The sequence below is a fragment of the Dermacentor albipictus genome, chromosome 1 (genome assembly GCF_038994185.2).
Source record: "Dermacentor albipictus isolate Rhodes 1998 colony chromosome 1, USDA_Dalb.pri_finalv2, whole genome shotgun sequence".
NCBI lineage: Eukaryota > Metazoa > Arthropoda > Arachnida > Ixodida > Ixodidae > Dermacentor > Dermacentor albipictus.
The window spans coordinates 336,208,750-336,236,352 of NC_091821.1; the positions used below are offsets into that span (position 1 = coordinate 336,208,750).

The window sequence follows — 27,603 nt, forward strand, 5'->3', positions numbered from 1 at the left end:
GAAACAGTCGACCAGATATATAGTCGAAACTACAAGGAGGAGGCGAAGGCCGATGTAGGCAATGAAGAACATATACAGGCGAATTGAGGATTTCCACGGAAAACAAACCAAATCGACCCTCTGCGGCTGTAGCTTGCGTCGCTCCCACATTTCGCCTCACGGAGCATACCGTGAGCCTCGATGTTATAAGGTCCGCACATTCCGTCGGTTGAAGCGGGCAGACGAAAAATATCTTTTGAATTCATTGTCGAATACAGGTTTCCCTTTGCTCTACTGGAGCGACAATGTGCGCGGTCTCTACAGCGAAGCCACCTGTTTAACGAAGGATTTTGAAGGTTCCAAGCGCTTTGTTGTAAAGGCAATCGACTGTACCTGCTTCCTCTGCAACAAACTTCGTGTGAAGCGAACCTGCCAAGGACTTCCAAGGGTGTGCATGAAGGCGGCGAAAAAATATTGCAGTATCTGCGAGCGCGTGCGAAACCACAAAAAATATAAGGTGCCTCGATGCGCGCGCTCTCTACGCCAGACCGCATTCTTGCACGAAGCAAGAATGCGGCGCCTGGAACGAAGCAAGCGCCTGGTGTCGAGACGTGGCATTGCACATGCGCGTCCTTTCGTGCTCGTGTGCCTGTCAGTATACGCCTACTTCTGGCCAGCCTGGAGTAGTATTCTGGCCATGGTCAAATTCGACAACGTGAAGGTCACGTCTCGATTCCTGATGCAAGAATTCATGGTGGCAAGCGCCAGCAGCTCTCGCAGTGTTTCGTACCCGCCAGTGTGCGCCGCACCATATAGGTGTAGTCGGGACAACGTGCCGTTTGTCTGAGTGCTTCAACACCGAGTGAACTGAGTTGACAAAGTTCCAGCGCACAGCGTGTAGTCATATTACATAACAGAGCGGGCTGCCACCATCTTCAGCTATGGCCGATTTCGAGGTGGTGCGTTTCTGGCCACGTAACGGAAGACACGAAGACGAAGGACAGAAAGCGGAGGGCATATAGCATGACGTATGGTACGTACAAATAAGCTCTAACCCACTTTTTCTTTATGAATGCAACTTGTGGACAATACTTAGCATGGTGAAGAACACAGCGTGTAAACATTGTGTAAATATTCCATGCTGCTTAAAACGCGCTAACCATAAGAAAGCGGTGGATATCCACCGATTTCATATCAAACAAGGCGTCCATGGACGCCTTGTTTGTTCGAATAGGGAACTGATGGAAATAGGAAAACGAAGCGCTGACCAAAAGATTGGTACCTCGTATATGGAAGGCTTTCCTGATCCAGAAGCTAGGAACAGTGTCGACACCCACTGTGTCGAGAATTTATTTTTGTGAACAAGGCGCCGCACCCAAAATTAAGCAAAAATCAATCTGTCTAATGGCGGCAGTTACAGACCAGATCCTTTCCGAGTCCAGATATTTTGCACCACATACACCCAGATTTATACACGACGGACAAGTGCAGACATTACGACTATAGAGCCACCCTGGAGCATATCCTATGGGAATGTACGGCTGTAATACAGAGTAACGGTGATGCAGCCTCAAACAGCGACAGCCTCCGCGCGCGCTGGTATAGTCTGCGTTGCTCAGCTCGGACCTGCAGCTCCAACTCTGGGCCGTCCAGCGAGCCGTGGAAGCCGCGAAGGGCCAACAACCCTTGGCCGAAACCTAGGCGGGGTCCAGGCTCACCCCACCACATCGCAGGGCATTGAATAAAGTTATTTGAATGAATGAAGGCTTGCATAAACAAATCAAAAGTATTGTTTTTCTTTTGGGGGGGAAATTTTGGCGAGACGATATAGCATTCTCGCGCATAAGGTCGTAAGAGGAGACAAATTTTTGTATAGTGCGCTGAGGTGCGTTTGCCACGCGTGTCCCTTTCGCTACAGTAACTCTTAGTAGATTGACGATTCGAATAAGATGGGGATTGAAGAGATGAAACGTACGGGGATGATAAACTAGGTTTGGTTGACACAGGAGAAAGGGGATTGGAGATCTCCGAGACAAGCTTTTGTCATTCGGCGCAGTGAAATAGGCTAATATCAAAAAGGGTTTGAAAGCAAGCATATAAATAAATAAATAAATAAATAAATAAATAAATAAACATACAGAGGCTCTAACACAAGCACCAATTACAGCTCTAGTACGTCCGCTTCGTATCGTGTCCGTTATCCTCTTGTTCTTACGAATAGCGGAAATTAAACGCCAATTTTCGTTGCTTGCACGGTAACAAGAATGGTAGCAACCCCATTGTGCGAATGTGATCGCTTGTCCCATAATTCCGGTACAATTTGAAAGTGGCAACTACTTTAGTACCCGCTTCACACTATTTGGTGCTAGGCTAGTTGGTTCATACTTGTTTTCGTGCAATAAGACACGAAACAGCGTGAAGTAAGAACAGGACATAAAAACATAACGAGTAACTGCTTGTTTTGTGCCGATCGACATTGACGAAGCCACCAGTGCTGCGCCGACGTATCGATAAAAAGACAAAGCGTCTTGCCTTTGTCAAGGAGACGGGCCCTCTTGTCGAAACGTTGGCTCCAGACCATACGGCTTCCCTAGTTTGACCAATGTTGATCAATTCGTCTCCATTTTCCCGTGACATCTTTTTGTTTCTCTGTCTTTTATATATTTTTTTGCGATACACAATTTCGTGAGTTCCTGTATACTCCACGATGGAGTACTCTTGCCCTCCTTCTGCCTGATCAGAACTAAATACACAGTCAGCCACAATAGTTTACTGAACACGGGCTCCACGGAAAACAACTTGACTTTCTGGTCTGTTGAGACATGTCGCCTCTAATTTAATGGATCACTGTGTAGGTCGCAAGGGATACTATTCGCACTCTGAGACTTTAAATTGTGTGCACAATGCTGGCAACTCCGTCCAGCGAGGGTGACCGCATGCCCCATAAATAACCCAAGTTTCGAACGTTCTCGTACCGCCCAATAACGCATGATCAGCCGTAAAATTTTACGGGGCACGGGATTTGCGAAAGAGCTGCGTTACTTCCCGCGAAGCCTTAGAATAGTGATAAGCAGTTACTCCCTCGCAAAGGAGTTGTTCAGTTAGTCCATCGGCTTTCTGGTTGTACATGTATGCCGTCCCCTTCGCGGAGAGCGGAGCCGCGCGGTTTATCAGAGCGTCTGCAGGACGTCGCAGAGGATGCGCTCGATGGGCACCGGTCCGATGGTGGGCCGGAAGTAGGCCTCCTCGAGCAGCGTGGCCGGAACCGCGCGCAGGGAGCCCAGCAGCAGCAGGAGGCGCGCGGTGCGGTGCTGCTGCTGTCGGGGCCGCTCGTCGCCGCTCTCCAGGAGCACCGACAGCGTCTGGTCCTGGATGCGCTCCACGTGGGACGCCTCGCGCAGACCGGACACCTCTGCGAATCAAGGAACGGCGGCAGCTGTCGTGACGTCTGCTTCACGTGACTCATCTCTTTAGTTAAGCCTTCAAGGACGAGGCACATTGATACCCGGAAAGAAAAAGCATAATCAAAAAGCGTGATGAACGAAATTAAAGGAAAGAATATTTTGCTGAAACTGTTTCATATATATGGGGGCAACACCAGGCAGAAAACTGGAAGAGGACCCGGCGCCACCCACGGCTTCGTTTGGAACTTGTACCGACAGCTCTCGTCGTGTGTGAAACCCCGTAGGTGTTCATTGGATTTGCTTTCCGTTACGCGTGCGATACCATTGCAACCGGAGATCTTGCATCGGTGCGTGGGCTCTGACCGTGCTTTCAAACTTCTAACTTCCAAGTCGCGCGCCAACCCTTTTCTTTCCCGTCTTGTGTAGCTGCTCTAAACCAACAAATGACGCTTGTTGCCTCTCGTTTAGTGCATGCCCGAATACATTTAGCCAAAAAACTCCGCACCCAGTACCAAAACTCAGCAAGAAAGAAAATGGTTTATGGAGGGCCTCTTGGCAACACTCATCCATAACGGGTTAACAGTATTCGTAGCCTTAAGAGCGTTGTCGACCTTGTGGGACCTAACACAACATCTGCATGGTCGCTTTGACGGCATCTGTGCCTTTATGACGACAGCAAAAGAGCGACCAGCCAAAAATCCGATTAGCCGACCTTCACTAAGGAAAGGAACATAAGGATCTTGTAAGATAACGGGAGAGAGAAATGGTAGACGTTAGCGATTTCGCTAGCTATGAACTCTGATAAGAGAGCTGAACCATTATTCTAGAACGAGAGGCAGATGCGAGGTAACTCGCAGGCCGCCCACAAACATTTGTAAAGGTAGTAACGGCAAACAATAACTAACGCATTCGATTACGCATGCCGTGTGTGCAGTATAATTTGTGTGCTGTCTCATTGTGGGAACCTTAATCAAATGAAAATACGCGTTGCGAGATATTTGCCCAATACTTGTCAAACGTGGTCATATTGTCATTCATGTGCAGCAAAGTCTTTTACGGCGCCGGCATTCATTCGCGCCAACAGCGCGGATTTAACACCTCAATTTCTCCCGATCATTTGTATCGAGCCACCATATTGAAACTGTATATGAAGAAACAACGGACGCTGACATGCCGTCTGCTCAAGATGTCTTGAAAGGGCAGCTCATCACGAACCGGCCACGACTGTGCAAGCCAACGCGTCTTGTCGCCGCACTCTCCGCCATTAACTGTTCGGCACCGCCTATAATACGGGACGTCACAAGTGCAATCTCTATGCCCCCGGAAAGCATTGCCGCTCAACTTATAGACTTAGTGGTGCACAACAGTTGCGGCGACGTGCGCACGTGAAATAACTGTCAGCAGTGGATCATTCTCATGTAGAGGTGAGCCAGACAAGCTAAACCGCGACAGTTTTCGAGAGCGCCGAGAGTGCAAATGTGTCAAGAGACCTAAGCCGGCTCAGTACGTGACCAACCGCGCGCCGTCCACAAGTGTTTGAACTGTGTGATCTTATAGTACGCGAGCATACGTTAGAGAGTGGAGAACGGTAAAAGAATCCTTGGGTGCCCGAAATGTGTCATTTAACATGATGGTGCTTGGTGGGCCTGAAAGGATGGTTGCATAAATGCAGACGGCATCTGACGCTGCATGCCATGCTCGAAGCAATGGCACACTTCCCTCCAGTGGCAACGCATGTTGGCGTTATGGTTTGTGTACTTAGCGTAAAGGAGGAGCCCGCAGGTGTTACGAAATGTCGCTTTTCGTTGCCAAACTCATTTCTCTGCGGAAGATCCTGCAGTGCTACAAACTCTGTGCGGCGTAACACGAGTGGAGTGACAGCTAATCCGTAGCGGATCCCGTCTATAGTCCACGCGGGTGCTCGTCTCGCCTGTCAGCTCTGGTTACGCTGATTTAGTCGCCAGCTCCCTGGTCCTGAGAAAGCGACGATGCACCATGAAGAGCCTTTCATAGATGCACGCTCACCAGTGAAGCATTAATCGTCGAGAAGGGATGCCGGGTATAACAGTGCCATTCCTAACCGTGGTGGGTGGCCACTCCAGAATTCTGTTTTTGGGACGTGACAGCAGCTTGAAGCGCAGTGATTACAGGCGACATGTCAGAGCCACGACATGTCAAAGCCGCGACATTGCTCTCAGAGGATCATAAGTACATGCAATCATGTGCGCATCACTAAGTCCACGGACGCCACCGTTTTGAATGAATAGTCTTTTGTAACGCACCCGGTTTGGTCACGTTGACGTAGCTCAAATTGCAGTGCTGGTGGTTTCCCGCGTGAAAACTGGACGCAAAGGCTACTTCGGAGAGGCTACAGATGGAAATCGAAATGGCGGCGTATGTCTTCGCCCCTGGTATGATTAAACAGTTTGAGAGTTCAGCTACCACTTTACCGTCACCTCAACTGCCCCAACCACCTGCCAGGAGGCCGCACCACGTGTTAACTGGCGCGGTTATAGCCAGCATGCGTACAGCTGGCGGGTGGCAGAGGAGAAAACGTTTACAGCAGCACTGTATAGTAATGTGCCAACACAGTTCATATAAGACGGTAGCGGGGACAGTGAAGAGGTAGCGGTGCGCTAAAGCGCTCCATTGTCTCGATGGGCAAGTTTCACATAAAGTACACGGGACACGTACTGAACAAGTTGTGGCGTACAAGTGAAAGAGCCACGCCGCTCACCTGGCCTGAACAGAGCGAGCGCCTTGAGGCACGAGTACTCTGCGGCGTCCGTCTGCAGAGCGGTCAGCCTGGCCACGGCCTCGCGCACCGCCTGCAGGCCGCGCAGGCTTCCCGCCGCACCACCACCTTCGCCCGCCGCAGATTCGACACCTGCGTCGCACAGTAGAGCACCCGTGTCATTTCGATGTAGCGTATATGTCTTCTTGAACGCACAACCTTTCTTCCACATGCGCCAATTTAAGACTACGGAGGAACGATATAGTATAGAAGTACAGCAATATATAACGATCGACTACAGAAAAACAGGCTCACAGCGTCTTATTTGAGACATCTCCAAGTGCGTATGTCCACTTGGATATCTGGGCGGGTACATCACAATGATTCCTTTCTTTCGATTCTCTTCCACCTTCCGTCGCGCCGACTGGCCTGTGTTTGATCCGCACCGATGGCACCGGCTGTTGGAATCTCAGCGCGGCCACCAGCTGTTGGAACCTCAGTGCTGACACCCGTTGTTGCAACCGGACCGTTGGCGCCCGTTGTTGCAAATGGGTCGCAAGCCCCAAGGGTAGCGTTGGCCTGGCGGCCTGGGGCACACTGGAAGCATCCGAAGGTCCCAGCAAAGCATGAGGCGACTGCTAACAGAACAACTTGTTTATTCTAGCATCGCAAAGAGCGGGCGGTCAGGTCGACCGAAGTAGAGAGACGGGAGAGCACGTTACTCAACAGAAGAAATCGGAGCCTCTCTCCTGGCGTCCGGGAGCAGCTGCTCTTATACTCTCGGAGTTGAGAGCAAGAGGGAAGGTCACGGGACTACGTCACATGACAGCGGCGACAGACGGACTGAGAGACACGTTGGGACAAGGAGGTGACGCATCAGCCGGGCCGGCGCCGGTCAGACCTCCTCGCTTCACACTGGGGGAGCTCCTCTCCCCGGCTGCCGCGCTTTGACAAGCGTGGGCACACACACACACACGCACACACAAAGACACGTGGCACTGAACATGCCGGGACGCGCTCGGCGGGGATGCGTCGCGGCCGCTCCGAACGGGCCAAAATGTCCGCCGCTTTGAACGAAGCCCCGGCGTCCGTTGAATCCGCGCTGGCTACACCGCGCGTCAGAGGCGAAACGTAACAGACCGCCCCGCCGGGGGAAGGAGATCCCGATGGTCAGGGGACTGCATCCGCTGTCCGGAGGGATGTCGCTCGATGATGCTCATAACCGAAGTCGGTCGTCCCTCGGCGTTTCTTGAGCGCAGCGCACCGAGAAGGCCTCGTTCTCACGTTCAGGTTCACACAGGACGCTGCAAAGTGACTTCGGGAGAGTTCTCATTTTTCTCTCGTTCCCAGCAAGCGTTAGAACTACGCCGAAACTCAGCCGCTCAGTCAGCAAGCACGGCACAATCCTCACTAAGCCATGCCAGGCTCTTTCCCCTTTTATACTACTGCCTAGTTCCTTACAGTAGTCTAGCAGCACTCAGAACGCGTCCACAAATCGGAAAATTGCACTACAAAGCACATCATCACTTTGAAACACTACACAAAAGCAATATGTTAAAAATCCTGCCTCAGGAAGAAAAACATCAATAACAAACAATTTTGAGGCTGATTCCCACGTTAGGGGCTTCGACTTAAGCCATCGGCGTTACCGTTGAGACTCCCCTTTTTGTAACGCACCTCAAAGGAATATTGTTGCAAAGCGAGGCTCCAGCGCAGGAGGCGGCCATTTTTGGGAGAGATGGTCTGCAGCCATTGGAGAGGGCAGTGATCCGTCTCAATGATAAACCTCGAGCCGGCTAGGTAGCATGACAATTTCTGAACGGCCCACACGAGACACGCACACTCTTTCTCGGTGGCGCTGTACGCCTGCTCACGACTGGTCAGCTTACGACTAGCATACAGGACGGGGTGTTCTACTTCTCCATTTTCCCGTTGGCACAGTACAACGCCCATGCCTCGCTCACTAGCATCGCACTGAACAACGAACCCTTTGGTGTAGTCGGGCGATCGTAGCACAGGCTGGCTTGTTAGGGCGCTCTTTAGGGCGTTAAAAGCTCTTTCCTTTGTCTCGTCCCAGACGACTGTTTGCGGCTCTGTCTTTCTTAGAGCATCCGTCAGGGGAGCCGCGATATCAGAGTACCTGGGGATGTACCTCTGATAGTAGCCGGCGACACCTAAGAACGACCGAATATCGGTCTTCGTGCGCGGTTGCGGAAAGTCTCGCACAGCGGCCACCTTTATTTCAGACGGGCGGCGACGACCCCGACCAATCACGTGACCAAGGTAGACAACCTCGGCCTGTGCTAACTGGCACTTGGGAGCCTTGACTGTCAGGCCCGCTTCGCGCAGGCGGGTTAGCACTGCCCGCAAGTGTGCCATATGCTCAGACCAGGATGCGGAGAATATCGCTACGTCGTCTAAATACGGTAAAGCGAATTCTTGCTGTCCCCGCAACACTTTATCCATGAGGCTTGAAAAACAGTATGGCGCGTTCTTCAAACCAAAACTCAACACTTTAGGACGGAATGTTCCCATTGGTGAAATGAACGCCGCATACCTACTAGCCTCTTCTGTAAGTGGAACCTGCCAATAACCCCTGACAAGATCTAGGGTGGAAATAAACTGAGCGCTACTAACTTTCTCAAGGCGCTCCTCGATGTTAGGGATCGGATAAATTTGATCCTTAGTTATGGAATTTAGCCTGCGGTAGTCGACACAAGGACGAGGTTCCTTGCCCGGTACCTCAACTAAAATCAAAGGGGAGGTATAATCACTCTCACCCGCCTCAATAACACCGAGCTGTAGCATCTTCTTTACCTCAGCCTTTATAATATCGTGCTGGCGGGGTGACACCCGGTACGCCTTCGATCGTACTGGCTCTGGGGAGGTAAGTTCTATATCATGGGTAAGGACAGAAGTCCTACCAGGCCTCTCAGAGAACTGACCTTGAAACTCTTGTAAGAGCTGGTGTAGTTCGGTTTTCTGCTCAGGCGAAAGCGGTGCTTTACTGATTAAGTCACTAATGACTTGATCGGTGTCTTCCCTGTTCGTCACTGAGCCTAGTCCCGGAAGCTCGACCGGAAGCTCTTCGGGAGCGTTTACCATCATACACACTACTGCTTCCCGTTGCTTATAGGGTTTGAGCAGATTACAGTGGTAAACTTGCTGTGCTTTCCGTTTTCCTGGCAGACTCACCACGTAGTTAACGTCCGACAGTTTTTGAACAATTCGTGCTGGGCCCTCCCACTGCACGTCGAGCTTGTTCTTTAGCGATGTGCGCAATATCATGACCTCATCGCCCACCTCAAAACGACGGGCCCTGGCTGTCCGATCATAATAAACTTTGGCCCTCTGCTGGGCCTTTGCCATTGCTTCACCTGACAACTCCTGTGCCCTTCTTAAGCGTTCGAGGAGCTTAAGCACGTACTCCACCACGACTGGGTCGTCGCCCCTGCCTTCCCACGATTCTCGAAGCATGCGAAGCGGAGACCGAAGCGAGCGACCGTACACCAGCTCAGCTGGCGAAAACCCCGTAGCCGCATGCGGCGCGGTCCGTAATGCAAACATCGCCCCAGGCAGACACAGCTCCCAGTCAGTTTGATGTTCAAAACACAATGCTCTCAACACGCGCTTCATGACGGAGTGGAGCTTCTCAACGGAATTCGACTGGGGGTGGTGCACTGAGCTGTGTAGCAGCTTTACCCCGCACCTTTCGAGAAAGGCTGTCGTCAAAGCGCTAGTAAACACTGTGCCCTGATCTGATTGGATTTCCGCAGGAAAACCAACTCGCGCAAATATGGACAGTAGTGCATTGACTATCTCAACTGAGCTGAGTTCTTTAAGCGGCACTGCTTCAGGGAACTTTGTCGCTGGGCAGATCACAGTCAAAATGTGTCTGTACCCCGTGGCTGTTACCGGCAGAGGTCCCACTGTATCAATAACGAGCCGTCTAAAAGGCTCCGTAATGATAGGTACCAACTTCAACGGCGCCCTCGATTTGTCCCCTGGTTTGCCCACCCGCTGACAGGTGTCGCATGTCTTCACAAAGTGGTCTGCGTCCCGAAAACACCCTGGCCAATAGTACTCTTGCAAGAGACGGTCCTTAGTTTTCTTAACTCCTAGGTGTCCGGACCACGAACCCCCATGCGACAAGCGCAACAGATCCTGACGGTAGCACTGAGGCACGATCAGCTGATCGAACTCCACTCCCCTGCGGTCTACATACTTCCGGTACAGGACCCCACCTCTTTCCACAAAGCGAGCATTTTTCTTGGCGATACCTTCCTTGACAATGCAGCGTATGTTTTCTAGGCTGCCATCCTTCTTTTGCTCGGCTATCAAAGCCGACCGGCTGACTTTTAGCAACCTATTAAGTCCGTCTGACGTAGGCGCGATGAGCAAATCTTCAGATAGCTCTTCTAACTTTCCCGTGTCGGGCATTTCCTCTCCAGTATCTGGTGCCTTTAATGCTACAGGCTCAATTTTATTCAGTTCGGGCGTGCTCTGAATATCAGCTTGCTGCGCCTCTGACCCTTTCTCATCGTTCGACAACGTCGGCCCCGCAACTACCGCCTTTGCAGCGAGCTCCCGAACCTTCGATCTGGTTAAGGCCTGAACGCTAGCCTCACCAAACAAAAGCCCCTTCTCGCGCAGGAGGTGATCGGACCTGTTCGAAAATAGGTACGGGTACTGGGGGGGCAGCATAGATGACACTGCCGCCTCCGTCTCAAGTGCTCCGAAAGGTCCTTCAATAAGCACTTTTGCTACGGGCAGACACACGCTGTGAGCTTCCACGGCTTGCTTGATCCATGCGCACTCGCCCGTGAACATATCGGGTTCTACGTAAGAGGGGTGAACTACATCCATCGTAGCTGCGGAATCGCGAAGCACTCGGCACTCCTTCCCGTTTACGAGGAGGTCTCGCATGTAAGGCTCGAGAAGCTTCATGTTCTCGTCAGTGCTGCATAATGACAAAAACACAACTTTTGTTTTTGTTTCTGGACACTGCGCCGAAAAGTGACCCGGCTTCTGACACGTATAACAAACGCGCGCTTGCCTCGTCTCGAACCGCTTTCTGCGTTCGGCTTCGGCTGCCGCCGTCTCCTTACGTTCAGTCGGACTGCTTTCACTCGCGTCCGCACTACGTGTGTCCCCCTTTGCTCTCATGGGCGTGAACTTCGGCCTCTCAAACTTGGAGCCAAATTCACCCTTTTGACCGTCCTTAGCTCCGCGAGCCCGACGCGTCACAAACTCTTCGGCTAGCTCAGCGGCTCTAGCCACCGTACTAACGTCTGGCCTATCCAAGACCCAGTAGCGCACGTTCTCAGGTAACCGACTATAAAACTGTTCCAGCCCGAAACACTGCAGAACTTTCTCGTGGTCACCAAACGCTTTCTCTTCTTTGAGCCACTCCTGCATGTTTGACATAAGCCTGTAGGCAAACTCTGTATACGACTCACTTTTGCCTTTCTCATTTTCTCGAAACTTCCGACGGAACGCCTCCGCTGACAGCCTGTACTTTTTTAGCAGACTCGATTTCACTTTGTCGAAATCCTCTGCCTCCTCTCTCTCCAAGCGAGCGACTACGTCGGCCGCCTCGCCGGGTAACAAAGTGAGCAAGCGCTGTGGCCACGTTTCCCGAGAGAACCCCTGCTTCTTGCACGTTCGCTCAAAGTTAACCAGGAACAAACCAATGTCCTCTCCAAGCTTAAACGGCCGCATCAGGTCAGTCATTTTAAACAATACTCGTTCTCCTGCACCGTGTGCCTGACTTCCATTACGAGCGCGTTCCATCTCTACCTCGAGACGCTTCATTTTCAAAGCGTGATCGCGCTTGTTTTTCTTTCTCTTTTCGTTCTTTTCGTTCAAGCTCATCTTTTTTTTCTTGTTGCTCTCGCTCTTTTTGTTGTTCTTTAAGTTCGCGTTCCTGTCTTTTTGCCGTCTCCCTCTCCTCAATGGTCTCAAGGCATTCCGACAGCTCGTCATCCTCAGCTCCTAACTCAAGAATAGCCTTTAGCAGTTCTGGTTTTCTGAGTTTGTCTGAGACATCCAGACCCAACTCTCTTGCAAGCTCCAACAATTTCGGTTTGCGCAACGACTTCAAATCCATGGCTGCTCTGAATGCTGCTTTCTCTACTGCCTACTATTGTCTTGCCGCAACTAACCCGGCAGCAACGACAACCCCAATTACCAGCTCTGTTTCTGACACTAACAAAAGCCTGGCAAAACTCAGAAGAAGAAAGTCCCGCACTCACCAAACCTCGCAGCCAAGAATTCAGCGCAGTCGTTCCGCTGCAGGCAACCAGTCATCACACAGGGCTCGTTGCACTGCTCCCGGATGGTCGTTGTGCTGCTCAGCATACAGTCAACCGCATATCTTCGCTGCTGGCCTCCGTTGTCGCGATCCCACCGCTGCCACCAGATGTTTGATCCGCACCGATGGCACCGTCTGTTGGAATCCCACCGCTGCCACCAGAGATGTTTGATCCGCACCGATGGCACCGGCTGTTGGAATTTCAGCGCGGCCACCAGCTGTTGGAACCTCAGTGCTGACACCCGTTGTTGCAACCGGACCGTTGGCGCCCGTTGTTGCAAATGGGTCGCAAGCCCCAAGGGTAGCGTTGGCCTGGCGGCCTGGGGCACACTGGAAGCATCCGAAGGTCCCAGCAAAGCATGAGGCGACTGCTAACAGAACAACTTGTTTATTCTAGCATCGCAAAGAGCGGGCGGTCAGGTCGACCGAAGTAGAGAGACGGGAGAGCACGTTACTCAACAGAAGAAATCGGAGTCTCTCTCCTGGCGTCCGGGAGCAGCTGCTCTTATACTTTCGGAGTTGAGAGCAAGAGGGAAGGTCACGGGACTACGTCACATGACAGCGGCGACAGACGGACTGAGAGACACGTTGGGACAAGGAGGTGACGCATCAGCCGGGCCGGCGCCGGTCAGACCTCCTCGCTTCACACTGGGGGAGCTCCTCTCCCCGGCTGCCGCGCTTTGACAAGCGTGGGCACACACACACACACGCACACACAAAGACACGTGGCACTGAACATGCCGGGACGCGCTCGGCGGGGATGCGTCGCGGCCGCTCCGAACGGGCCAAAATGTCCGCCGCTTTGAACGAAGCCCCGGCGTCCGTTGAATCCGCGCTGGCTACACCGCGCGTCAGAGGCGAAACGTAACACCTGTAATTGCTACATCTTACAGAGCGGATCTCGAGCCATTACACGCTGGGCGAAAAGAAACGACTCTACGGGAGCATCGTCAGCGTGAGAGGCGCGCACGGTTGGGTGTCCAGGACGCTGCACTGACCGGCGGCAGTGACCAGCGGGAATCCCCACTGCGCGGCGCTGAGCAGGAACACGTCGCTCCAGGAGGCCTCGAGCAGAAGCAACTGGTCCCGGCAGCAGAGCTGCGCAAACGCTGGCACGCTGCGTATCCAGCGCAGGCTGCAGAAGAGCAGCTTGGCGGCTGTCTCCTGTACACCTGCGTCACATACCGAATGATCAGGCGCCACGGCTGGTACGTTCACAAATGAGTTCACACGCAAGCGGTTTTTGCAAGAACGAGCGATAGGAAATGGTGATTTGTTATTGAACACATCTTGCGACCGAAAACGATTCGTGAACTCGGAAAGTTCTTCGCCAGTAAGAAGTTCTCACCATTGGCTGGCTGCCTTATTTAGCCTAATTTTCGCTGTCGCGATTGGCCGCAGCAGCGTCCTACTTGCTTGGAAGACATTCGGACATCCAAGATGCACCTTTTGGAAAAAGGCTGTACGATAGAACGCGAAGCTCCTCGTCGTGTTAAGGCAGAGGAGCACCAAGAAGAGGTTCATCCAGTGCGAATGTCTGGCCGGAAATTATCGATCGACAGAATCCTCAAATGATGTCGCATCGCATTTCGGGTGATAATACCAGGAGTTCGTGGATATGTTTTAATTCTCTCGTGACCAGATGTATGAAGCACAATGCTTCAGACAAGATGACGAATCAGCGAAAACGTTACGTGTAACTATATACTTTAAGTAAAATATTGTGTGATTAAGCGTCTCGGATGCTCATATGACACACAAAAAGCTTCAGACAAGAGTCTGTACGAACCAGTCCGAGTACTAACTATTACTTGCCATTGCAAGTAAAAAGAAAAAGCGCGACATTACAGCCAGCAGTGATTGCTGACCTTCGGAGAGCGGCCACCAGAGCAACGGCCTGGGCAGCATGGCGATGGGACCGCGGAAGAAGGGAAGGCCGCCCACGCCTTGAAGGTCGGCCAGCGAAGCTGCCGCCGCCGCCTGGTGTGCTCCGGCCAGCTCGGGAGGCAGTCCGGCCGCCGACGGCAAGCTAGCCGAGGACGCCGACGACTCGCTGGCAAGCGCCGGTCCCATGCCGCCCGGCAGGGCTGGGGGCGACGCGATGCCCGGCCGCTGAGCGGACGCCGAGTCCGGCGCCTGGTCGTCGACGCCGTTCGCCTCCTCCGTCGTCGACGAAGGGACCGCGTCTGCGGGCGAGGTCGTCGCAGTCACGAGGCCGTCGCGCTGGCGCGCCGCCACTTCCAAAGCTTCCAAAGAAAGCTACGGGGAGGGCCGCCTTGTGTGAAGAGTGGTGATACGAAATCAGAGAGAGAAACTTCCTAACAATGATTCTCCTTCGGTTCTATTTGTTTCTGAATGAATGAGTAATATATATGTATATATATGGATAAATTTTAATATCTGTTTGCTCTCTCACTTTCAGCTAAATATATATTTGTTAGTCCAGCTCCTGTTCCGTTCACAGGTGTATTTCTCTGTGGCTTTGCGCATTCGTACGGAAGTCAACTAATTTGTTAGCATGCACCACCTGGGCCAGCAGCATGTTTTTCCTAGTCTCTTCTCACCATCCGTCGCTCTAATTTGCCGATGCCAGGCTAACCTACTTGCGAGCCAGTGGCAAAGCACGAAAAATATGAACAGATAAAAGAAAAATCGCTACAAGACCTGCGTACAACTTTTTTTTTCTTTTTTTCGTTGAACCACATTTTTACGCTCCAAAAAGCCCACGCGACCCATGCACCCTGCTCGAGTCGATCGCGCTCGGGAGCACATAACGTCTGCGCACTCTCGGCGTCATTGCGGACTGAACACACGCCACTCATTGAACGCCTCGCTGATGGTCATGGCACGCGTAATGAAGTAACTGCTGCGTGATTAGTTGGTACAGCACGACAGCGCGGTTGGCAAGCGGTGCTGTGCGTCGCTGCATATGGCTTCAAGCCACTGCTCTCAGCGGCTCCTCACGTATGCCTGTGGCGCTGTTTAATTAATGAACTCCTAAAGGTAGCCTAAGCCACAGCAAATATAGCTGTAATAAATTCACAGATAATGAATCAACAAGATCGTTAAAGAGGAAGAAAACGAATAAAATGCAAATATATATCGATATTGCGCACGCTAACACACACCAGCACCCAAGCAGCCATCGTTGTGTAGGATGGCCTGCTGTTTGTATTACAATACACGCAGTACCAATAACGATTTCCTTTGTTCCGACTGGATAGCACTTGTCTATTACAAGTGATTGGACAAGAAGGAGGGGGTAAGAAAGAAACCGAAATGCAGAAAAACATCTGAAAATTAAAAACAATGTTATTTTAAAATCAATAGCAAATAACAAAAGTCGAATACACAATTTAATATTCAAGTAAGAACACGCATAGATGGCAATGGGGCTTTCAAGGAAACAAAGTTATAGACGTTATAAGAATTGAAATATTAATTAAATAATTTGACGAGCAACAGTTTCACAGAAAAGGCAACGGAGACTTTCATGAATTCAGCCTGCCAATCGTTTTGTGTCATGGAAATAGTTGTCAATGAAAACATGCCCAAACGAAGAGACCCAAGGAAGAAACTGTCAGCCAACTCTGTGAAAGTCCAAGCGTGCTTGCTTGCTTGATACTCGAATAATGGTACCTGCTCACACCGGTAGATGGGTCAAGGAGGCAGTAGTAAAAGCACACGCATACTTGAAGTATCCCTCACCAAATCACGCTGTCTGAACGTTTGTCTACGCAGGCCTGGTTTCAAGAACTCCACCCTTTGTATTTTCTACAAGTAGGAGGAAACAACAAATCACTTCTTTTTGTCGGGGTTCAGCTTTGCTATACTGAGAAAATGAATCTTCGAGATCCCCATTCGCAAAATTGATCTGAATCTCAAAATTCCCGTTGTACTTTCATTTGGAGCTTCGACTCTCGGGTACAGTGACAAGTATGCTTGTGCCGCTGACTAAGAAATTGTTATTGACACCAAGCGATTGCCCAGTTAAATCCACTCCGTTTATCATTATGAGTTTTAGTACGTTTCAACTCAGGCTACGCCATTCACTGTGTTGAATTTAGCACATTGAATTTACCACTTCTCGGAACTCTGCAGTTGAAATTCAACTTGTATATCTTTTAGACCTTATTCACTAGAGTCTGGGCCAATCCATCACAGTGGGTATGTACCATAATGGGATGAGGGTAACAACAAAAATGGTCTCCTTTGTCTTCGTCCTCAAGATCTAGAATCAGTATGCACGTGGTGTCAAGAAGCGTCCTACAGAAGCAGTAAAAGTTATACAAAACTGCGAGTGAGAATTTGGCCGCCGATTAGAGCACAAGCAGACAGGGAGAGGTGCAGCAGTTGCGTACGTTCTCACAGCCCGGCATCAGCGAGGCGGCATCATCTTCCTTTTCGTTCTGTTCCGTGTCCACAGCGGTGGATTGACCATAACTGCGATGTAGGCAGACGTCGCCACAGCTCGCGCCATAAACAGTGGGGCACGCTGGAGCGCTCCCTGCCGTCTGTGGGGCATGGGCCGAGGAACGGCCGGGCGCCTCAATGGACCGGCCCGCCCACCGAAATTCGCCCCGTAACTTTCGTTTACCGGTGGTCCGTCAGCCACCAAGGTCAGCCGAACGATGAGGGGCAGCTGAGCGTCGCCACCGTCGCTTGTAAGCCTCGGGTCAGCGAGACAGCGAACAAGGTACGCACCCGCGGCTATGTGCGCGCAGCGCCCGGCAGACTGTCGCCTGTTCACCGGGCTTGCTCGCTGTCGGATATGTCGCCGCGATGCCTGCTGTCGGAGGAAAAGATATGTCGCCGCGATGCTTAAAACGAGGTCGGTAGCACGCCTGGCTGAAGCGCTAACGTCGCTGAGCGTTAGCCGGTGCTGCTTTGTCCTTATGCCAGTTAAATAAAAGAAGGTAAGCAAACCCGCACAGAAATCTCCTGGCCACAATGTAGTGAGTCACATTGTATCTCATCGTAAGGGTGTCCGTTGCAGGAAGTGATTGTACGTGCTGGGATGACAGCTATGGACCGTCGGTGCTGTGGTTACACTGCTTTTTACGTATCCACTTTCGTGTCCACTTACGTACCCACCATTGACATGCGCCTGAAAGTAACGCACTTAACTGTGCAAGGCGCTGTCTGCAAGCGACGTCGATGGGCTCCCTTGAGTATCTATTATTAGTGTACATGCATGGGTTCTAGCCATGTATACTGACAATTGTTGTTTGTTGTAACAGAGCGTTCGACAACATACTGTTTGCGGGTTGCGTACGCTAACATGGCGTCTTCGGCTTGCAGGCGAAATAACACCGTTATCTCTTTATAACGAGTGGGATGTTAATATGTGCGCTGGTCACAAGGATGGATTGGCTAGAAACTTTAGGCTATTTCCCAGGGATCACAGTGGTTTCTCAGCACTCACGATGTATCAAACGGCCATTCTGCAATGATAGTGATTGTATATGGAGCCCATAGTGACCCTCTTGTAGTGGAGCACAAATAATGACTTGCTGATGTGCAAGACCAGGCAGCCTTCATATAAGAGGATTGCTGAATTGTTATTGGGAGCTTCTGAGTGCAAAGTCAGTACTGGATGTCTATTTCGTCTGTAGAATTTCCTGAAGTCTGTGGAACTTCCTAAGCGGATGCTGCACCACCTGTAAATGTTAACAATCACGTTGCGTCAGTGTGTGCTTAGCTTGACTGTTCGTAAAATGACTGACTGCTATCTTTTGGAGTGGGCAACGACTGTACATGCATGGCACCGGCGTGGTTCGTCCAGTTTTGACAAGATCTTGGCCACTCTTCGTTGGCGTGATTATGATCAGGACTCGCGAAAGGTGATATGGGTAATTTTAAGATCGACAAAAAGAAAAAAAAAGAAACTGCTACAGTGAAACCAGCAATGTGACGATACCTGTCTTCTTCCATACTTTCTTTATCCTTACTTTACAACGGGAAATTCCAACTTCAGTTGTCGCGAACGTTCTCGTAGCCCAATGGTTATCGGCATGCTCTCGGCGACGCATGTGCGCTCGACCCCCCCGACACATACTGTTGTCCATACCGCAATGACGATAGCGTAATGCGGTGGTAAGGCGGCGTGGTTTTAATACCGGCGGTGATCCTGGCTGCCGCAGGCTCGGCGGGCTCTCGCGGTGCGCTCCAGCAGAGGTCTCTGAGCGGCGACACGAGCGGCGGCGGCGCAGGGCAGCACAGGGGCGGCACGTCACCTCCTCCCACCGGCCCGTGGCACATCGCCGCCGGAGAACGCAGGCGCCGGCGCGGCTGACCCCGCGGCGCCCGCTCGTGCTGCACGGCTGCGAAGAGAGAGGAAAAAGGTAGTCGGAATTAAAACCCCTTAAACTTCGTAAAGTAGTGACACTCTCCTCCTCCGCCTTCCCTCCTCCTCGTTTCTCCTCTTTTTCACCCTCCCTCCTCGACCGTGGCGCCTCCTACACTGCTCGAGTGTAGCGACGGCGCCAACATGCGCTCCTCGCCCCTCCGTAGACGCTTCTCGAGCAAAAATGGCGCTGATGCACGGCGCGAGGGCCCACGTGATGCTATTAGACCAATAGCGATGCTGTGTCGGCCTCGGTCTGAGCGTGCGAGGAGGAGGCGGCATTCTTCAATGCGTGGCACTACTTTACGAAGTTTAAGGGGCTTTAGTCGGAATGGGGCGCGCCGTCGGGGCATCTGCAGGGCTCTCGCTTCCAGCCTGTGACGCTTTGTTATCGAGCAGCCGTCCGATTAACACTCACGTCTATAGTCTTCGAACTAATGCCTTGCGAGAGAAAAGGGGCAGAATTCGCAAAGGTTTTCCTTCGCAAGAGCTATTTACCGTTGGCCCGCCACGTTCGCCAATCTATACGTCCAATACCGCGATGGGCTGTCGTGTGCTTTCACGGACTGTTCTAGCGTAAAAACTTGATTCTGGGAGTTTTGGGCAGCTAAGTTTTACAGGGACCACTGTAAACGTGACCCCGATGACAGGCACAGTCATGCGCGCAGAGGCGTGTTTTGGCGATGGCTGCACAAACAATGTCTGACAGCGGTCACACGCGGAGGTCCGAAAACTTTGCACGACTACATCCGTTTACGGAGCCTTCCTCGCTTGGCGTCGTAACAACGACGATAAACGATTTTGACACTTGCCAAAAACGCAGCTCAACAGCTTCTGTGGACGGCACAAAGACACGCATCACGCTGCATGACGGGAGGTAGGAATGACCGGGGGAGAAAGCATTGGGGCTACTCCAAAGAGTCCTGTCAGCGCGCGTTACTTGCTAGCCTTGTTCCGACCCGCGTGCTCCACAGGGTAGCTTAACACTGCAATCGTTGCACCGATGTCGGTGTTCACATGGGACAGAAACTTGGAGGTTAACGTAGGAGCATGAAAAGGTGTTAGAGAGCAATCGGGGGTGGCCGATATTCTACGTAGTTGACGTTAAAAATAAGAAATGTAGTTGAGCAGGCCATGTAATGCGTAGGACAGATAACCGGTGGGCCATTAAAGTTGCGGAACGTGTGCTGTAAGAAGGGAAGCGCAGTCGAGCGCAGCAGATGATTAGGTGGCGTAGTGAAATTAGGAAATTTGCAAGCGTAAGATGGAGTTAGCTGGTGCAAGAGTGGGCCAGTTGCAGATCGCTGGGAGAGGTCTTCATCCTGCAGTGGACATAAAGAGGATGCTGATGATGCTGATTACCATAGCCAATGAAACCCGGCTCGTTCTTGCTTTCAAGATAGTATAGAAGATGAAGGATGCTAAAACTGGTGCTTCCGCGAGTGGTTAAAATGTCGTCGATGTAGGAAAAGAAAATTCCCTGCTTCAAGATTATGTAGCGCTGATTTTTACTCTGGGGAAAAAAAAATACCAAAGAAAGGACCCAGGATGCAGAAGGACGAAGTGCCAACTACCATCTCTTTGTTTTTTGTTAGAGGACACGTGAATATATAAGCTAACACGTCAATATATAGCGCGCCACGCTCTGTCACGCTCACAGAAGCCGAAATCTAGTTCGCAAGGCGGAATGCGTGCAATTGAAGCCTGTGGGCCTGGCTATCACGTTGTCACGTGACGCATCAGTGTCCTCCCCTTTTTGTCACTTTGCATAATAATGTTTTCTCTAACAAAAATAGAGTTGGTAGTTTGCACTTCGTCCTTCTGCGTCCTTGTTACTTTCTTTCTTAGTTTTTTGCCAGTGTAAAACTCAGTGCAACATGAACGGTCACTATATCTAGCCCCTTCCAATGCTTTGCGTGATCTCCCTGCTTCATTTAGCCAACGATGTGGACGAACTTCGTTTCAGTTTGAACAGTTCCAGTTTGACCCTTGCTGAGCCTTACAGAGTCATGGGCAGCGCTTAAAGCAAAGTTGGGTTCGATATCTAAATCAGCATCGTAAGCAAATATAGGCAACTAAACTGGACCGCATGTCAAAATGCTGTAGCACGAACCCACCGCGGTTGTTCAGTGACGGAGGCGTTCTGCGGCCTAACCCCAGGTTTTCGCTTCGATTGCTGTCCATGGCGGCCGCATTCCGTCGGGACCAGAGTGCAAGAACTGTCCTGTACGAGGTTCGCGTAAATAATAATAAAGAAGTAAAAAAAGAAAGAAATAAAAACTCAAGTGGTCAAAATGACCCAAAACGCCTGGCTACGGCGTTTTCGATAGCTGCTTTATGACTTGAAACCTCATCAATCAAGCTATCGTACAAATTATCCGTTGAGCCAGTATTGTATATATAGAAACCGCTTGGGAAACCCTCTTCACAGGGAGTGGTTGTTATCATGTTTTCGGGAGCTTTCATACTCGTCGTTCGAGTGGGCTCAGTCCAGGTCTGCCGAAGCGGAATGAACGTACTATCAGCCAAAAAACTTAGTGGGACACGGGATTTGCGAAAAAGTCGGTTCCCACGAAGGCCTAGACACATATAGCCTCATATTTGAAGTATCAGTCTGCAGTAGTCGTTTGCGACCTACCCCGTGACCCATTAAACGAGAAGCGCCACGCGTCAACGGTGCAGTTCGCATTTGGCGCGGTAACCGTCTGTGTAATGAAATGAGGGCATGCCGCGACAAACAAGGACAAGTAACAGACACCACAAGCGCTTGTCGTGTCTGTTCTCTGTCCTTGTTTATCGCGCTACCCTAATTTTACCGCGGATCCGTATACCAAATCGCCCAGATGTGAACCTTGCTGCCGTGCCTGTAAACGTTTATGGCCGACAATACTTCGTGTAAGGGAGTGCGAGAACTTTTGAAGGTTGAAGGAGCGGTCACCGCGTCAAGAAAGCTCGCGAATAATTCCCGTGTTACTCGAGGCACTTTCAATAGCGATCGAGCCCGCGGTCGGGATCCAATTCCTCGATCGCGAATCGGCCCCTTCTCCTCAAGCTGCAGACGGGATTCAATCGCGATAAAGAACTTGATCCCAGTCGGGCTCGATCGCAGTGGAAAGTGCCTCGTGCGACACGGGCACAACACTGCCTGTGTTCACGGAAACTGAATAAACTCTGTTGCTACGACCACATTCATCGAAGCACGATCGCTTCTTCACAAAGTGCCCAACTGACGCCGAATTTCATTATTCAAAAGACTAGCGCAAAATAGCAGGGACACAGACAGAGAAGACGACAGTACGAGCCTCTGTCTGTGTCTGTGTCCCTGCTATTTTGCGCTAGTCTTTTGAATAATGATGACGCACCAACCAGCCCAGCTTTCTGCCTTGATCGCCGAATTTCAGCCGCTTGCACTACGGTCGCGTTTCGTTTGTGCCCAACAGCGGGAGGAGCCTTCCGCCACGTCGTCGTCGTCGTCGTACACTCGCACTCGTTGCGGGACCCGCGGACTGCGTAACGCGCCGCTGTGCACGGGCAGTGGGCGTAGGCTCGCTTCAGCCGCGGCGTCATCGGCTCCCGCGAGGCACAAGGCCGCGAGTCCCCGCCGGTTGGGACCCGCGGCGCGCAGACGAGGCAATTCGCGCTGGGCTCTCGCTTAGTTGTGCAGCGACAGGCTTGCGACGCCGAGGGACGATGATGGATGACTGACGTCGACGCCGCGGCACACCCGCTGGGGGCTCCTTCTCGGACGCGTCCTCCCCCAACCTCGAAGAGGGGGACGTTTACATAGCCGAGCGTTACGCGTCACTGCGTCGACGTAGTTAATCACGTTACGATTGCCGCTCGGGCTCGGCTGTGAGCGTCGCGGTAAACATTGGAAGAAGCCGGGTTACTTTCAGCGTATATACGTGCGGCTTGCGTTCATCTGCATGCTGGTAAGGGCTTAAGTAGGTGCACGTCAGTTAAAGAAAGAAAGAAGTAATTGAAGTGCACATGCCAAGGAAGGAGGTCGTACAGAGGAGTCCGGGACGAAGGGGAATGCGTGATTTGCATTCAATAGGCTGAATTGTCCTTATTTTTTCCACTGGAATCAAGAAAGTACAAAATGGGGACTGAGTACTAGTGACTCAGGTATGAGTGTACATTTTTGCAGTAAATTGCTTAAGTATGCTACAGAGAGGTGCATTTTTTCTTCATAATGGCGCACCTTTGCTTCGCGCATGGTTCTCAAAGGCGATATCCACGCTGAGTCAACAGGATGTAATAATTCGCTTATGAACACTCTAGAGGCGATGGAGGTTTCTTCGCGTGTATGATCAGTGAAGCCAAAGATCACCTGTGATTCTGTGTGCAGACTGAGTGCTTTAAATTAAATTATGGGGTTTTACGTGCCAAAACCACTTTCTGATTATGAGGCACGCCGTAGTGGGGCACTCTGGAAATTTGGACCAGCTGTGGTTCTTTAACCTGCACCTAAATCTAAGTACCAGGGGCGTTTTCGCATTTCGCCCCCACCGAAATGCGGCCGCCATCGCCGGGATTCGATCGCGCAATGAAAGCGCTGTTTGAGCGAGCTGGTGGCGTAAAACACAGCGTGTCCTCGTCTCCGTTCGCGTTGTGCCGTGGCAACAAGTCGCGCACGATCTCGTAAATATCTTTCAGAGCTCGCAGGTAATGTCTATATTCAGGCCGCGTAGCCACCACAGGTCAAAGTTTTTAGATGAGGCATGTTATAGTTCTAGGGAAGATATATGAACTTGTTTGTAGGTATACGTGTTAGGGGCTACCTAGTAATTTGCGCAGCGCTCACACACACAAAAAGGGGGACAGCAGATAAGGAAGTGTACAAAGCACGAGATGAATACGTACCAACTTGCTTAGAGTTTGACCCTGATATGTGTTAACGTGACTACGGGAACCTCACCAAGAACGTGAGAAATAAATGTCAATGCCAGCGCGAACTATCAATAGGCATTTATGTGGACAAGAAGTGCGTACCAGGTGAAAGCGGTGGAACGGAGCGAAAAAAATCGGCGCTCTTCCACTCTGTGAAGAAGGATGACCAGCGAGCCTGCGAATGTAGGCCCCTTAATGGCGAACCGCACCTCCGCCGCGGGTCAGCTCGGCATTGCACTACTTTCGGGATCGGCCCACGTATGAAAAATTGTTGGTCTATGTCCACCGACACTAGATCCGCCAGAACCTAGCCATAAACAGCTTCGCTGTAACAGAGGCTTGTGGGAAACTGACACTACTACAGCACACGGTGCACCGACTGTGACAGGTAGGCAATACCTGAGGCCTGATATGACCACTTTATTGAAGCTTGGCTCACCGATATTTTTTGGCTTAGCGTTATATGGAATGAATAGGCAAGTACATTCGACGGCGCATAAAAGGGGCAAACAATCTGCATTACACTGCTATTGCCCCGACAGTCGCCCTGACGATCACTCGCTATTGCTTTGACGGTCGCTGCTTATATCTAAGACTCAACATGGGCAACTTGTTGTCCCTCTTTGTTCGTCTGCGACGTCTTGCAGTTATATGTCGCCAAAACCCGTTTCTCGACATCGTACACGAAGGGCTCAATATTCCATCGGCTATACATTTATGCGCTGCACAACCCAAGGAAAACAAATTGTCTCTATGTTTAAGTATGGGAACAGAGCACCCATACGGTTTGAAATGTTGCATTGGATGCTTTAGCTGTTGAAAATTCTGGATGTCTAGTACGTATGCGAAATTCTCGAAGAAGCATTTTACAATGATTACCGCTGTAACTTTGACAGTTCGACAGTCTTTGTGCGCGTGTGTAGAGACGCTGTTGTCAGTGGCTGCAACCACATGCTTGATCCAACGATCTATCGCGACAGTCGAGTGCTGTATATGTTGAAATTACTCCGCTCAGAACTGATTAATCTGAACCGAATCATTCACTATAGCCGATGTGAGACGTGACGCTGCTAGTCGTCTTTGTCGAATTGATTGTCGTAATAATAAGCGACACCTTTATTTGTGACACGCAAAACAAACAGGGCACCTTGGTAATAAGGGCGCAGCCGTCATGTACTTGCATCCGACGGAAAAGACACAATCTAGTAATCACACTTCACATGCGTCTTCAGCGTTCGCAGGGTGAATGCAGCCAGAGGACTGCGACTAGAGCCAGCGAGAGCGACGTAATTGTTGGAAGGAATCCGCCGACTAGGTACACTGACCTCACGCGTTGCGCAGGGATAGATGCGCGCCATTCGGATACCACGTTGCGCGTGGAGACAGGCCGCCGTGCGAGCTGTCGCGTGCTCCCTGAGCTGTGACGCGGCGGCGTTGCGCAGGTACTCAAGATGGCGGCTCGCAGCAAGTCGGCCGAGGCGCCGCCCGACGCAGGCCCCGCCCCCTGCCTGGCACCGAGCCGGGGCGCCGGAGCGCCTCTGCGCATGCTCAAGAGAACGGTGATGCTGGAGACCGTCAGCAAGTCGGTGACGGAGCGCAAGGAGAGCACCAAGCAGGTCACGGACCAGGCGACGGGCGTCGAGCGCCGCCGCGACTCGCACATCGAGACCAGCACCACCGAGGAGGTGCGCAGCAAGCGCCAGGAAGAGACGGTCGAGTCGTACGACGGCGCGCCGCTGCTCGCCGCGTCGCAGCCGACGCTCAGCACGCCCGCTCCAGCGCCCGCGACCGTGGCCGGCGGAAGAGCCTCGGTACCCGACGTGTCGCCAGACGCGTCGCGCAAGTCCTCACCCAAGCACCCGGTCGCCATTCGCGTCCAGGACGACCAAGCCGAGGAAGAAACAACGTCGGCGGCGGAGCGCCCGCAGGGCCCCGATCACGCGGCGCCGCATGATGGGCCAGTCGGTCCTGGGGCGTCCATCTTGAGGGCCCCGTCGAGCGAAGACGTCGAGAATCGCAAGAGCACGGGCCACAAGCTCGAGTTCCAGGCTGAGGACGCGGAGTACCAGCGGGCCCCGCTCGTGAAGCCACCGGAAGACTTGCTCCTGAAGGCGGCCACCAGCAGCGAACAGGGTGACGACGACGACGAGGTGGCCGAGCCGCCGCCGTCCCGCTTCAACCTGAGGCGCAAGGACTCGATCGCCGTAGCCAAGCTACGGATGCTGCGCCAGCAGGAGGGAGAAGGCAGCGAGGAAGAGCCGCTCGACGAAGAGGAGCCGGCCGAGCTGGGCGCCGCCTCGCCGGACAAGAAGCACCCCGTTTTCCGTCCGCCGACCGTCATCAGCATCGTGCCCGAGGAAGATTACTCCACGGCTTCGGAACTGGTCGACGCCGCGGCAGGGAAAGGTCCTCCCCCCGCCGACGACTCCCAGGCTGTCGAGGGCGAGCCGCACACTGTCACCGAGAGCAGCACGCACATCGACAAACAGGTGACCTCGACCGAGAAGCAGGAGGTGCAGGCGTTCGCCAACGAGGTCGTCACCCGCGTGGATGCCGACGAGGTCGTCAAGCAGACCCGCTCCGAGGTGACCTCGGAGACGTCGACCTCCATTGTGCCACGCGAAACCTCGGCAGCCGCCATTGTCGCGACGGTCGTCGACGACGTGTCGGCCACCGTGAAGACCCCCATGGACAACCGCTCCATGCACTCCCTTTAATGCGCCATGTGCCACAGTTACAAGACCGTTTACCGTTACAAGCAGCGACAGCGCGTCAAGCAGCTGCAGGGTGCTTGACGGTGTCTTCTGCGGAATCGCTTTTTCTTGCCACACCGAAACCATTTATTATTAGCTGTAGTGTTCACCTTCCCCTGAATATAGACCGACGGCCACTACCACCGACGGCCCTAGTGCTTGTGTAAAGCGGCAGCTAAAATTCGGTTCGTGTTTATGCAATATTAATCGTGTAATGCGTGAGTGCTGACTTGTTCGCGATGTCGCAAGCGCCGACCTAGAGTGGGCCATGCATGGCGCCGATCGCGCGTCTCCCATTACGGGGAAAGTGCTTCGCGCGCTATGGCAAGCCCACAACCAGCCGCGCAGGTAGCCACGCGCATCTGATTCGTCTTTAGTTCAGCAACATGGCTGCAACTGTTCCATCCGGACTGCGTCCGAATGTGATTTGTGCGTGCGGCAATGCAGCACTTCCGTCCATCGAAGCCCACGAATAACATCCGAACGAGTTTTCTAATGCACCGCTTGGCCTTTGATGACACCTGTGACATGCTTGCCAAGGAATTGGAGCCTGTCGTAAAGAGCAGTTAACTGAAAGCTAAAAAAAAAGAAGAAAAATAAACAGAGCGGCTGTAGTGTATAGCGATTGTTCTGGAACCAAAAGTATGTGCTCGCTGAAAAAAAAAAAAAGAGAGGGAGAGAATCAAAAAGAAAATTGGGTGCTATTAAGAAAAAAAATTGGGTGGTGAGCTCTCTAGTTTTGTGTAGGATAATTGTATTGAATAGGGTGCGGTTGATGGATTGTTGCAGAATTGAACGCGACTGATGGAGGTGTTAGCAGGCACTTTCTGTACGACGCTCCGGCTATTGAAATAAAGAAAAGAAAAAAAAAGAAGTAAATGAAGAAAGGATAGTCTGCGGGGTTTGCGTCTTTTTGTGGGAGAAGATGAGGTGTGTGTGTGGGGGTGGGGGGTGGGGGGAGGGGAGGCTACATCACGAACAATAGGTAGGGTACAAGGATAACCAGAAATGTCTATGAGCAGAGTTGTGACTTCTATTTGGCTTCCACGCAACCGGCAGTACGGTGCATTGACCTTTGGCTTTCATAAAGAATAGCACCCTTTACTCGTGGCTGCTCGCTGATAGCTATCCTCTCGAAAGACAATAATCTCTATAAATGTGTATATTTTCGCATTCGTAAG

General features: G+C 51.9%; 2 protein-coding genes and 1 long non-coding RNA gene across 3 annotated transcripts in view; 2 read left to right on the forward strand and 1 right to left on the reverse strand.

The window, feature by feature from the left end:
* The first annotated feature begins 545 nt into the window (after positions 1-545).
* On the forward strand, positions 546-3,551 carry LOC139054559 (uncharacterized). The gene is made up of 2 exons (XR_011511315.1): positions 546-1,012; positions 3,165-3,551. It is a non-coding gene; the product is annotated as an uncharacterized lncRNA (long non-coding RNA).
* Positions 3,143-27,603, reverse strand: part of LOC135915046 (nuclear receptor subfamily 2 group F member 6-like) — a 57,445-nt gene continuing 32,984 nt past the window's right edge. Inside the window, exons 3-7 of the mRNA XM_070531691.1 lie at positions 18,550-18,753; positions 14,299-14,616; positions 13,429-13,602; positions 6,121-6,270; positions 3,143-3,391 (exon numbers count right to left, since the gene is read on the reverse strand). Coding sequence (XP_070387792.1) covers positions 3,150-3,391; positions 6,121-6,270; positions 13,429-13,602; positions 14,299-14,616; positions 18,550-18,753 — 1,088 coding nt within the window. The 3' untranslated portion in view covers positions 3,143-3,149. The remainder of the gene's footprint in view (positions 3,392-6,120; positions 6,271-13,428; positions 13,603-14,298; positions 14,617-18,549; positions 18,754-27,603) is intronic.
* LOC135915020 (uncharacterized) lies at positions 16,873-27,314 on the forward strand. Its single transcript, XM_065447970.2, has 2 exons — positions 16,873-17,126; positions 25,112-27,314. The coding sequence occupies exon 2, from the start codon at positions 25,121-25,123 to the stop codon at positions 26,384-26,386; it is 1,266 nt and encodes a 421-aa protein (XP_065304042.1). The 5' UTR covers positions 16,873-17,126; positions 25,112-25,120; the 3' UTR covers positions 26,387-27,314.